At 49.0% G+C, this 13,656-nt stretch overlaps 1 protein-coding gene across 2 annotated transcripts in view; it reads left to right on the top strand.

The window, feature by feature from the left end:
• Positions 1-13,656, top strand: part of SMC1A (structural maintenance of chromosomes 1A) — a 106,712-nt gene that overhangs the window by 80,443 nt on the left and 12,613 nt on the right. For both annotated transcript variants that reach the window (XM_063936589.1, XM_063936588.1), the window contains exons 10-17: positions 5,233-5,418; positions 5,529-5,708; positions 6,848-6,994; positions 7,106-7,243; positions 11,770-11,886; positions 11,972-12,078; positions 12,438-12,579; positions 13,224-13,369. In XM_063936589.1, coding sequence (XP_063792659.1) covers positions 5,233-5,418; positions 5,529-5,708; positions 6,848-6,994; positions 7,106-7,243; positions 11,770-11,886; positions 11,972-12,078; positions 12,438-12,579; positions 13,224-13,369 — 1,163 coding nt within the window. The remainder of the gene's footprint in view (positions 1-5,232; positions 5,419-5,528; positions 5,709-6,847; positions 6,995-7,105; positions 7,244-11,769; positions 11,887-11,971; positions 12,079-12,437; positions 12,580-13,223; positions 13,370-13,656) is intronic.

The following is a 13,656-nucleotide window of genomic DNA, read 5'->3' as shown; positions in this document are numbered from 1 at the left end:
AGGACTAAAGACAAGCCCAATGGATGAACAGGAGGGACAAAAGGAGGTTGCAAACGTAGCACCCCCTGCAGAAAAGTGTGAATAGCCGACAAATTGGCCACCTTTCGTTGAAAGAGAACCGAAAGAGCAGACACCTGCACTGTCAGGGAGGCAAGCCGAAGTCCCAAGTCCAAACCGGCTTGAAGAAGAGCCAAAACCCTGGACACCTGATATCTCAAGGGATTGAATTGACGATCCGAGCACCACTGAAAGTACAGTCGCCACACTCTATGATATATGCGGCCGAAGACTGTTTTCTGGCTGAGAGCATAGTGTCAATGACTGGGTCCGAGAACCCCCAAGCTCTTAAGACCGACCTCTCAACAGCCACCCCGTCAAAACCAGGCGGGGTAGGTCTGGGTAAAGGTAAGGGCCCTGGGATAGGAGGTCCGGACGAAGAGGCCGGTGAAATGGAGGCTGAATGGAGAGGCTGCAAAGAACCATGTACCAAGTCTGTCTTTGTCAATCTGGGGCGATGAGGATGGCCGTGACCCGCTCCTGCTTTAGACGTCTGAGTACATGTGGTAGGAGAGCAATCGGCGGAAACACACAAACCTTCGGAAAGGACCAGGAAGCTACCAGAGCGTCCACCAGAAATGCTCCTGGATCTCGAGTTCGAGATCCGTATCGAGGAAGTTTGTGATTGTGACGGGAGGCCATCAGATCTATGTGCGGCCGACCCCAGCGAGTCACTAGAAGGTGGAACACCTCTGGGTGAAGTGACCATTCTCTGGAATGGACGTCTTGTCGACTCAGAAAGTCCGCCTCCCAATTCTGTATTCCGGGGATGTAAATCGCAGACAGAGCTGGTAGGGAGCTTCCTGCCCAACGGAAGGATGTGACCGACCTCTTGCATGGCGGCCTGACTTCTGGTGCCGCCTTGATGGTTGATATAAGCGACCGCCGTCGCGTTGTCTGTCTGGATCCGGACAGGCTTGCCGAGAAGAAGAGGGCCCGCTTGGCAAAGAGCTCTGTATATTGCTCGGAGCTCCAGGACATTGATGGAGTCGTCTCTTGAGCCGACCAATGACCCTGGAAGGAGTGGCTGCCCGTGACCACTCCCCAGCCCCGTAGGCTGGCGTCCGTGGTCAGAATGACCCAGTCCTGGATCAGGAATGGGCGGCCCGTTGTGAGATGGGATGACTGAAGCCACCACAGGAGTGACAGGCGAGTGTCCCTGGACAGAGAAATCCGTCTGGACCTGAGTTGGAGATGTGACCTGTTTCAGCGACTAAGCAATTCCAGTTGCAGTGGTCTGGAGTGGAATTGGACATGCTCCACCATTTCGAAACGAGACCATCTTGCCTAGGACCCTCATGCAAAGATGAATGGAAACACTGCGATGTTTGAGGAAAGCTTTGATTAACGTCGGGATATCCACTACCTTGTTCCTGGGTAGAAACACACGCTGAACCTTTGTGTCCAGAATCGCCCCTAAATGAAACATGGACTGGGACGGAGTTAGGCTGGACTTGCGCCAGTTGATCAGCCAGCCATGGGATAGCAACAGCGCAATTGTGACCCTGAGATGCTGTTGTAAGGCCATTTGAGGCTGAGCGAGGAGAAGAAGGTCGTCCAGGTATGGAAGAATCCTGATTCCCTGTAAGCGCAGTTGGGCCGCCATGACTTTGGTAAAGACTCTCGGTGCTGTGGAGAGACCGAAAGGCAGGGCCCGTAACGGATAGTGGTTGCTCCGAAGAGCGAAACGCAAGAACCGTTGATGGTCCGGCTGAATAGGGATGTGTAGGTAGGCGTCCTGACTGTCCAAGGAGGCCATGAAGTCTTCCGGTTCCAGCGCCTGCATGATGGATCGGAGAGACTCCATCCTGAACCTGGGAACACGAAGAAAAAGACTCAACTTCTTCAGGCTGAGAATGGGTCTGAAAGAACAGTCTGGCTTTTGTACCAGGAACAGATTTGAGTAGAAACCAGTACCCCTTTGAGGAGAGGGGACGGGAACAATGAACCCTGCCGTCAGGAGGGAACTGATGGAAGAATGAAGGGCGGTGGCCTTGCCCATGTCCACTGGCGGGCTGGTGGTAAAAAATTGACGAGGTGGCCACTCCAGAAAGGAAAGGGCGTATCCCCTGGATATTATGCCTGACACCCAAGAGTCGGACGTGGAGGTTAGCCAGATGTCGGCGAATAGTAAAAGCCGACCGCCCACCATGGAGGACCCCTCACGTCATGCTGAAGGTTTGTCTGGTTGCTTAGGGGTTTGACGACGTCCGACCCAGGACTGTCAACTTTTCGGTTTGGTAGATTTAGAAGAGGAACCCTGTTCACGGGAGGAGGACTGACCCTTTGGTTTGCCCTGAGGGTGAAAGGAGTGAAAGGAAGATTGCTTGGACTTTGGAGCCGAAGGCAGAAAAGCAGTCTTGGAGTTGCCAGGTCAGTCACAATTTTATCCAATTCAGGTCCAAAGAGGATGTCACTTGTAAAGGGGAGAAATTCTAAAAGTTTCTTAGTCATTATCCGTTCTCCACGAGCGAAGCCGCAAGGCACGCCTAGCTGCCACCGTGACTGCAGAGATTTTGGCAGCGAAATGTACCCGAATCTATAGCTTCCTCACCCTAGCTTCTCTGATATGGTCCACCATGGAGAGTAAATCCGATCGTCGTGTCCCAGATTGGTGGCCATCCGTTAGAGCAGGCTTTCCCAACCACGGTCCTCAAGGCACACTAACAGTGCATGTTTTAGTGATATCCAGGCTTCAGCACAGGTGACTTAATTAGTAGCTCACTTATTCTGATTTAACCATCTGTGCTGCAGCCTGGATATCACTAAAACCTGCACTGTTGGTGTGCCTCGAGGACCGTGGTTGGGAAAGCCTGCGTTAGAGCATTTGCCCAACTACCGATGGCTAAAGACATCCAGGCCGAGGCAAATGAAGGACGGGTAGCTGCGCCTGCATTAGTAAAGATTGTCTTGAGGAATTGGTCCAACTTTTTATCAGCTGGATCCTGTAAAGACTTGACATCAGGAATAGGCAGTGTAGTTGACTTGACCAATCTGGCCACATGAGCATCCACGGGAGGGGGAGTCTCCCACTTCTTTTGTTCCTCTTCCGGTACCGGATAGAAGTTAAGAATGCGGCGAGACACCAGAAATTTTTTATTCGGGTGCACCCAAGGTTCCTTGAAAGCAGGGCTCAGGTGAGTAGAGGGAGGAAACACTGCAAGATCCTTCTTCTTACGTTTGAAGAAAGGCACCTCAGCATCTGCAGGCGCATCAGTATCTTTAATCTGCAGCTGCAGACGAACAGCCTTGATGACATCATCCACTCTTGTCTGCGTCATACGGTCGTCCTGAGACTGAAGGGTATCGTCCCCCGCAGTCTGCGAAGAAGCTTCCTCATCCGAGGAGACGTCTGACTGGGTATCCTCCATAAGTGAGAGGACAGAAGATCCCCGGCAGGACTTTTGCTGAATGGTAGAAGTCGGAGCCTGTTGTAGGGAATTGGAAACCTGTACCAAGCTCTGCACAGATTGAGAAAGATCGCGCACCTACGTTGGCTCCGCAGAGGGTTGCTGTGGGGGCTGAGACAGTGGCTCTGCGGGAAAGACTGACACAGAAGGCGGCGTTAACCTGGAGGCTACCAGTTGAGAAGCCAGCTCCCGCATGGCTGAAGAGAAAACCACCCAATCAAATACACTCGGGGCCGGTACGGAACCACTCGGCGCATCTGATGAGCAGCACTCACAAAGGCCTGTGTGGTCTTGTTGCAAACAGGAACATTTTTCCTTGCAAGGGTATGCGTGTAGCCCAGGAGCGTCCGTTCCTTCTGGGGAGGCTTTGGAAGAAGTCCCTCTAGATGACATCTCCAAACCTGTAAGGGCAGTACACTGCACACACTCAAAAAAAAAATATATATAAATATATACACATGTACTGTGTGGCCCATACACAGTAAGGACTACTGTTAAAAGAAACAGCAGACCCAGGAAGCTAACTAAAATTACAATATATGAAAGATGATAAAAAAAAAAAGGCTACCCTAAGACCCTAACAATACCACTTGCAATGTCACACTAAAATAAATGTAGAGGCACACAAGTACCCCACCACCTGCACAGAGAAAGGGTTGAAGGGGACAATTAACCTGACACCAGGACAGTGAGGTATAGGGGAGCAGGACTGCAATCCTCTCTGCTGGGCTGTCGGCTGCAGATGGCTGAAAATGCCCGACCAGCTAAGAAAGGAGGGAGGAGAGAAATTCCCCTTGGCGCCTAAACCCTGGACAGGCTATGGCCAAGGGGCTGGGGGCGGAATTGCAGGGGATCACCGCCCCCTCCTGGAATCCCAGGGACATTAGATGTATCCCCTCTGAAATATGGCCGCCAAGTCCCTGGTGGTCAAGCGGTGGCTCAGAAAGGATGGAGACCTGCTGCCAGGACCACCGGGGACTGCTCCCTCCCCGCCAGTGGTGTTGCCGCAAGCACCGGCGGGAAGCCGCTTACCAAGTTCCCCTCCGGCTGCTGCTCTTTCGCCACTTGGCGCCGTGTAGGAGAGGTGGACGGTAAGAGCGGCCGCGGAGGTCCTTTCACCGGCCGCCGGACGGATGCTGCATCCAGCAGCAGCGCTCACACCAGCGCTGATGCTGCTACTAAGTTTCCCCTCCGGCTGCGGCTCCTCCGTGTGCAGGAGAGGTAGCTGGTGAGAGCGGCCATGGAGGTCTGTTCACCGGCTGCCGGAGGGGAGCAGAATCCAGCAGCAGCAGCGCTGACACTAGCGCTGCTGCTGAAGTAGAAAAAATAAATAAATAAATGAACAAAGAAATAAATGAAAAGAAGTTTAGATAGGGCTGTAAATAGCTCGCGCCTTAAAAACATGCCTGTGCTGAAGGCACCAAGAAAAAACTGGCTTCCCATGGGCAGGCGGGGTATAGGGAAGGAGGAGCCTCTGCTGCACTCTGCAGAAGTTTAACTCCTTGATGCCCGCAGTGCTACTACACCATACCCCACAGTCCCAGTGTCCACCTAGACTGACAGAAAAAAAAAAACTCGGGTCTGTCCAATATATTGTGTTCTATTACGTATTTACCAATAAACCGTGTCCTAATAAGTAAGTAGCCAGATATCACTGCAGCTTTATGAAGAAACATAATATAATAATCCTATTTGTGACAGTCTGTGTCTGTCTGCTGTCGTTACATCTGTTCCCTAAACTGTTATATAATTCATCTTCCACCAGTATGGCCGCCTGATTGACCTGTGCCAGCCCACACAGAAGAAGTACCAGATTGCCGTCACTAAGGTGCTTGGAAAAAACATGGACGCCATTATTGTTGACTCTGAGAAGACTGGAAGAGACTGCATCCAGTATATTAAGGAGCAGCGAGGAGAGCCAGAGACTTTCCTTCCTCTGGATTACCTGGAGGTATTAATACGTTACTGCTTCCGTAGTGTTGGTGTCTGTTCATAGCATACTCTGTGGGGGGGGGGGTTTCTGTCAGTATTGCTAATCTTCGGCGATGTTCATTTGTACAGGTAAAACCTACAGACGAGAAGCTGCGTGAGCTGAAGGGGGCTAAACTGGTCATTGACGTAATCCGCTATGAGCCACCGCACATTAAGAAGGCCCTGCAGTATGCATGCGGTAACGCCTTGGTTTGTGATAATGTGGAAGATGCTCGCAGGATTGCCTTTGGAGGACACCAGAGGCACAAGGTAGGTATTCAGTGCACGTCCGTAGAAATGATGGTAAAGGGGAGGCTGGGGGGCATCAGATGCGACCACATCAAGCTGAGCTTTACCTGACACAGGTGTGGCTAATCAGAATCACCTGCTGCTGGGAGATTATCTTCCTGCAGTTTTCCATCTGAGTGATCTGCTGGCCCCTCTGCACCTACGGCTGCCTTGCAGGTCTGCCCTGCTCACCCCATACTACACCGTTCGGAGAGCCACAAAGGGGTTGTCCAGATGCAAGAAGAAAATCTTTTGCAGTCATAGCGCACAAGGCTTAATGTAAACGAGGCTCCTCAACAGTCTTTCCTCATAGGATCTCCCACCTCCTGCTGCTACTAGCTCTTCTTCTTGCAAGACTGTGATGTCCTTCAAGAGTGTCGCTGAGGACAGAGACAGCAGCAGTTGAGACAAGAAAATCGTTAGTGAATGATGTGAGGGTTATTCAGACCTGGTCGCTCCTCTGCGAACTTGCAGAGGTTTGTGATCAGATAGCAGCCGTCCAGACAGAGTGAATGCTCGCTCCGTGCAAGTCTGCGTACGCCTTGTGAAAGTCTCAGCGATCGCCGGTCAGCTGCAAATCCGTTCTCTACTCACTCACCATCAAATTGCAATGTGTGGTTAGCCGAGGACCTACTCCTACAGTGCGATACAATCAGGCTGATCAGGGCCGGAAGTGAAGTCGCACACCCTACCTGAAAACGCTTGGGAACGCCTGCGTTTCTCCTGACACTCCCAGAAACGGCCAGTTACTACCCCCAAAAACTGGCCTCCTGTCAATCAACTTGCGTACGTCTAGTGATCATAAAAGTCGCAATCCGTAGTAGCGGAGTGAAGTTTCTCTTTCCTGTAGTTGCAAACAGTATGTATCTGACTGGTTGCATCCTGTGCGACCAGGTCAGATAAAGCATTTGCTGGCAAGTAGTTAAGGCAGATTTTTTTTTTTTTAAAGAATTATTTTTTTACTTTTTGTAATCTTTCACTGAGTTCTATTGTGATGATCAGTGGTGACCGTATTAATGAAGGCGTGTCTGTTTCCTTCCTCCGCTCTAACTGTTGGTTATTTGTTTCTAAACAGTGGAACTATCTAATTCTGAAGCAACAACTTTTTTCCCCACTTACAGACAGTCGCTCTGGATGGGACCTTGTTCCAGAAGTCGGGAGTCATTTCTGGGGGTGCTAGTGACTTAAAGGCTAAGGCCAGACGGTGGGACGAAAAAGCAGTGGATAAACTTAAGGAAAAGAAGGAACGCTTAACGGAGGAGCTTAAGGTGAGCTGGGCGTGATGCATAGTTATTACAAGTTTCTCTCCAGTTAAGTAGTGTAAGAAAACAATTTTAAGAGAGTGATTGCAAACCTAACCGCTGCTCTCTTCCTTACAGGAGCAAATGAAAGCCAAGCGCAAAGAGGCTGAGCTGAGACAGGTCCAGTCCCAGGCTCACGGCCTGCAGATGAGGCTTAAATATTCCCAGAGTGACTTGGAGCAGACCAAAACCCGCCACTTGGCAATGAACATGCAGGTACCTATGGAAGAGGGGGATCATGGACTGCACACCCTAATTATATGTGTGGGGGAAGGTGCTACCATGCTGGGACTTTTAGTTCCACAAAGAAAGAAAATACAGTGCTGATGTCTGCGTTCTGCAGCAAATAAAAGGCAGTGTTAGTCTTAATTGCTTACGAACAAACCAGTGTGTCTATATCTACTCGGTCTAGTGATCACATGACATCTGCTGTGGTCAATCTGTACTGTCTTGGTCATTTCATCACGGGCAACAACCTTGTGATTGGTCAGTTTTTGTTATTAAAATGTTTCGTGTAAAGTGCTCCTCTCATCACAGACATCAAGTTTAAAAATAAAAATCTGCCCAATACCCTCCCATCCTGTTTGTATTACTCCTTTACATAACTATTTCTAGCTTATCTTTTGTTTTTGTTGTTTTGTGGAACTGTTTTTCGTGGTATTAAGATTACATGAATAGTACACTTGCTGCAGAGGCCGCCGGCGACTGACAGCACAACTCTGCGGGCCCATGTAAATGCCCACCCAGTTCTGACGTCAGGCAGAAATCATTTGGCTGACGATCGGTAAGTGTGTATGCACTTACCATCTTGCCGATACGGCGGCCTAGTGTGTACAAAGCATAACATAGTAAATATATTTTCTCTGACGTCCTAGTGGATGCTGGGAACTCCGTAAGGACCATGGGGAATAGCGGGCTCCGAAGGAGGCTGGGCACTCTAGAAAGATTTATGACTACCTGGTGTGCACTGGCTCCTCCCACTATGACCCTCCTCCAAGCCTCAGTTAGATTTCGTGCCCGGCCGAGGTTGGATGCACACTAGGGGCTCTCCTGAGCCCTTAGAAAGAAAGTATAGTTTAGGTTTTTTATTTTCAGTGAGACCTGCTGGCAACAGGCTCACTGCAGCGAGGGACTAAGGGGAGAAGAAGCGAACTCGCCTGCTTGCAGCCGGATTGGGCTTCTTAGGCTACTGGACACCATTAGCTCCAGAGGGATCGACCGCAGGCCCAGTCCTTGGTGTTCGGTCCCGGAGCCGCGCCGCCGTCCCCCTTACAGAGCCAGAAGCAAGAAGAGGTCCGGAAAAACGGCGGCAGAAGACATCAGTCTTCACCAAGGTAGCGCACAGCACTGCAGCTGTGCGCCATTGCTCCTCATGCACACTTCACACTCCGGTCACTGAGGGTGCAGGGCGCTTGGGGGGGGCGCCCTGAGCAGCAATAAAAAACACCTTGGCTGGCAAAATACCACAATATATAGCCCCAGAGGCTATATATGTGGTAAATACCCCTGCCAGAATCCAGGAAAAAGCGGGAGAATAGGCCGCGGAAAAGGGGCGGAGCTATCTCCCTCAGACACACTGGCGCCATTTCTCCTTCACAGATCCGCTGGAAGGAAGCTCCCTGGCTCTCCCCTGCAGTCTACACTTCAGAACAGGGTAAAAACAGAGAGGGGGGGCACTAAATTTAGGCGCAATAGATATATAATATAAAAAGCAGCTATAGGGGACATAACTCAGTCCCTGCATTATATAGCGCTCTGGTGTGTGCTGGCATACTCTCACTCTGTCCCCCCCAAAGGGCTTTTGTGGGTCCTGTCCTCATTCGGAGCATTCCTTGTGTGTGTGCGGTGTGTCGGTACGGCTGTGTCGACATGTTTGATGAGGATAATGATGTGGAGGCGGAGCAGATGCCCTTAGAAGGGATGTCACCCCCTGCGGGGCAGACACCTGAGTGGATGGGCTTATGGAAAGTAATGAGTGCACGTATAGACTCCTTATATAAGAAAATCGACGACATGCCAAATGTGGGACAGCCGACTTCTCAGCTCGTGCCTGCCCAGGCGTCGCAGGGGTCGTCAGGGGCTCTAAAACGCCCGCTACCTCAATCAGACCCAGATGTCGACACTGATACTGACACCAGTGTCGACGACGATGAGTCTAACCTGATGCCCACTAAGGCCATTCACTGCATGATTGAGGCAATGAAAGAGGTGTTACACATTTCTGATATAAATACAGGTACCACTAAAAAGGGTATTATGTTTGGGGAGAAAAAACTACCCGTAGTCTTTCCCCCGTCAGAGGAATTAAATGAAGTGTGTGAAGAAGCGTGGGCTTTCCCTGATAAAAAATTGGTAATTCCTAAGAAGGTACTAATGGCGTTCCCTTTCCCGCCAGAGGATAGGTCACGTTGGGAAACACCTCCTAGGGTGGATAAAGCGCTCACACGTTTGTCTAAAAAGGTGGCACTACCGTCTCCGGATACGGCCGCCCTCAAGGAACCTGCTGATAGAAAGCAGGAGGCGATCCTGAAGTCTGTATATACACACACACACAGGCATTATACTTAGGCCAGCTATTGCGTCAGCTTGGATGTGCAGTGCTGCCGCTGCGTGGTCAGATAAACTGTCAGAAAATATTGACACATTAGACAGAGACACGATCCTGTTAACCATAGACCATATAAAAGACTCAGTCTTATATATGAGAGATGCACAGAGGGAAATCTGCCGACTGGCATCTAAAGTAAGTGCATTGTCCATTTCTGCTAGGAGAGGCTTATGGACTCGCCAGTGGACAGGAGATGCAGATTCAAAAAAGCACATGGAAGTGTTACCATATAAGGGTGAGGAATTATTTGGGGATGGTCTCTCGGACCTAGTTTCCACAGCAACGTCTGGGAAGTCAGCGTTTTTACCCCATATCCCCTCACAGCCTAAGAAGGCGCCGTTTTATCAGGTTCAGTCCTTTCGGACCCAGAAAAACAGGCGTGGAAAAATTCCTACGCTTATTAAGGCCAGGAAAGATGTTACGGCAAAGCATTATCACCGCATATGGCGGAAATATGTTGCATGGTGCGAGGCCAAAAAGGCCCCAACAGAGGAATTTCAACTAGGTCGATTTCTGCATTTCCTGCAAGCAGGAGTGAATATGGGCCTAAAACTAGGCTCCATTAAAGTACAGATCTCGGCTCTGTCGATTTTCTTTCAAAAAGAACTAGCTTCAGTACCTGAAGTTCAGACATTTGTGAAAGGAGTGCTGCATATTCAGCCCCCATTTGTGCCTCCTGTGGCACCTTGGGATCTCAACGTGATGTTGAGCTTCTTAAAATCACATTGGTTTGAGCCACTAAAAACCGTGGATCTGTAATATCTCACGTGGAAAGTGGTCATGTTATTGGCCTTGGCTTCAGCCAGGCGAGTGTCAGAATTGGCGGCTTTGTCATGTAAAAGCCCTTATCTGATTTTCCATATGGATAGGGCGGAATTGAGGACTCATCCCCAATTTCTCCCTAAGGTGGTGTCAGCGTTTCACCTGAACCAGCCTATTGTGGTACCTGCGGCTCCTAAGGATTTGGAGGACTCCAAGTTGCTAGACGTTGTCAGGGCCCTGAAAATATATGTTTCCAGGACGGCTGGAGTCAGAAAATCTGACTCGCTGTTTATCCTGTATGCACCCAACAAGCTGGGTGCTCCTGCTTCTAAGCAGTCTATTGCTCGCTTGATTTGTAGTACAATTCAGCTTGCTCATTCTGTGGCAGGCCTGCCACAGCCAAAATCTGTGAATGCCCATTCCACAAGGAAGGTGGGCTCATCTTGGGCGGCTGCCCGAGGGGTCTCGGCTTTACAACTTTGCCGAGCAGCTACTTGGTCAGGGGCAAACACGTTTGCAAAATTCTACAAATTTGATACCCTGGCTGAGGAGGACCTGGAGTTCTCTCATTCGGTGCTGCAGAGTCATCCGCACTCTCCCGCCCGTTTGGGAGCTTTGGTATAATCCCCATGGTCCTTACGGAGTTCCCAGCATCCACTAGGACGTCAGAGAAAATAAGAATTTACTCACCGGTAATTCTATTTCTCGTAGTCCGTAGTGGATGCTGGGCGCCCATCCCAAGTGCGGATTGTCTGCAATACTTGTAAATAGTTATTGTTAACTAAAGGGTTATTGTTGAGCCATCTGTTGAGAGGCTCAGTTGTTTTCATACTGTCAAACTGGATATAGTATCACGAGTTGTACGGTGTGATTGGTGTGGCTGGTAAGAGTCTTACCCGGGATTCAAAATCCTTCCTTATTATGTCTGCTCGTCCAGGCACGGTGTCCTAACTGAGGCTTGGAGGAGGGTCATAGTGGGAGGAGCCAGTGCACACCAGGTAGTCCTAAATCTTTCTAGAGTGCCCAGCCTCCTTCGGAGCCCGCTATTCCCCATGGTCCTTACGGAGTTCCCAGCATCCACTACGGACTACGAGAAATAGAATTACCGGTGAGTAAATTCTTATTATTTCTTTTATTTACTAACATACTGCCAAATGAAACGGTGCCTAAAAAAGAAAAATACCTTTGCCAGAGTAGTAGTAATTCCCTGTGAAATGGGCACAGTGACACAACATGGAAATTTACCTCATAATGGCCGCCTGATTTCTCCGCCATCATAAAGTAAAGACTTGGGAATAACCTGCTTTCTGACGTGTTGCTGAGTAATGCTATGAATGTGTGTGAAACAGGGTTGGTTGTTTTTCTTACCCAGGAAAAATCTAAGCTGGAGAGTGAGCTGGCTAACTTCAGCCCGCGCATTAATGACATCAAGCGGATTATACAGAGCCGAGACCGGGAAATGAAGGAACTGAAGGAGAAGATGAATGTGGTGAGTACCAAGCCATTTCCAGTCATATACTGGTAGCATTAAATGCTCATTACTAACAGTAATACATACCTGTGCTGCCCGTCAGGTGGAAGATGAGGTGTTTGAAGAGTTCTGCCTGGAGATTGGAGTCCGTAACATCCGAGAGTTTGAAGAGGAGAAGGTGAAGCGACAGAATGAGATTGCAAAGAAGAGGTATTTCATATTAATTTCCTTTTGCATCCAATCTGTGGGACACTGTAGTATTGACTGTGGGTTAGAGGGCTGGCCTAGGAGTATAGACATTAGTTTAGTAAAAAGCTCTGCCCCCATTTTACCTCAATCAAGACTTATGATACTTATAATTGGGGATGTATCTTCTCTGCCATTTAAAATTGGCAGCTCTAAATGAACCTCCGATAAGTAATAAGACCTAGCGTCCGCAAGCAGCAGCGTGTGATTGGGACTTCCGCTAGTAATCTACCATTCCTCTTGCCCTTGTAATGACAAATGTGTGCTTCCTGTAATATAATTTGTCCAGGCTTGGGGTAAATAATCATCTCGTGCCACTGCAGGCTTGAGTTTGAGAACCAAAAGACCCGTCTGGGTATTCAGCTGGACTATGAGAAGAATCAGCTGAAGGAGGACCAAGGAAAAGTGCAAACCTGGGAGCAGTCTGTAAAGAAGGATGAAAACGAGATAGAGAAGCTCAAAAAAGTAAGTGTGAATTTTTATGTTTCATCATGATTATGAAGGTTAACGGTGCTCTCGCAGCTTGTTCCAAAGGGTGGGCGATGGTTTTCTGTCTTTTATTTGCTCCTCCCATCGGAAACCTCAGAGAATTACACTTTATCCATGGATGACGCTTGGCCAGAGTTCTTTTGGCTTTTTACAGCAGAGGAGGTGGCCTGGGGCGGTATTCCTGGCGAAATCAGTGCCAGGTCACTGCTAAAGGGTTTCTCATCTTTAGGGAGTCTACAACAAGGCTGTAATCATCAGAGTAGAGCAGTTGTCCAGTCTTGGGAGAGATCACACAACACGTTGCGAAGTAGTCCTGGTTTCAGACATACAAATCCCTTGTGCGACTGACATTGGGCCAGGGGGTAACAAGGAAGCACTTATTTTATAGGAAGGTTCATAGAACAGTCTCCCAGCAGAGATGTAGGGGAGTCATTTATCGATGACGAAATCACAGTGGGTAAGCCAAAATTTGTTAGGACTTCAACAAATATATCCTCTCCTGTAATTTATTGTATTGGTTATATCAGTCTGCAAATGCTCATTACAAATGAAATTCCTGTGTGGGCCGTGCTCATATAGATGGAGGGGACACACTGATATCAGTCTTTTGATGGCTCTAGGAGGAGCAGAGACACATGAAGATCATCGACGAGACAATGGCTCAGTTGCAAGATCTGAAAAACCAGCACTTGGCCAAAAAGTCAGAAGTCAATGACAAGAATCATCAAATGGAGGAAATTCGCAAGAAGCTAGGGGGCGCCAACAAGTCAGTATTACCTTACAATGTACTTTAGTTCTGTGCAAGCAGAAGCTATTTCCTCTAGTAAAATAAGCAAATACTGAGCACTACTGAAGTGTATTCATCCTCTATGAAATCTGTTTGAGTTCCAGTTTAGGGGATTTGGACAGTTGTATTGGCACATGTGTTCAGTGCGCTTGAAATCTTGCACTCAACCCACACATAAGTTTAGCCAGTATGATTTCCTCCAGGTAGCAGGGTCTCCTCTTTCCGCTGTCTTGGAATCTTGACTTTTTTAATATTCTTATTCCCAT

Source organism: Pseudophryne corroboree, chromosome 8, assembly GCF_028390025.1.
Source record: "Pseudophryne corroboree isolate aPseCor3 chromosome 8, aPseCor3.hap2, whole genome shotgun sequence".
NCBI classification, from domain to species: Eukaryota; Metazoa; Chordata; class Amphibia; order Anura; family Myobatrachidae; genus Pseudophryne; species Pseudophryne corroboree.
The sequence above is the reverse complement of the archived record's forward strand: the minus strand, read 5'-3'. Positions and strand labels throughout refer to the sequence as shown.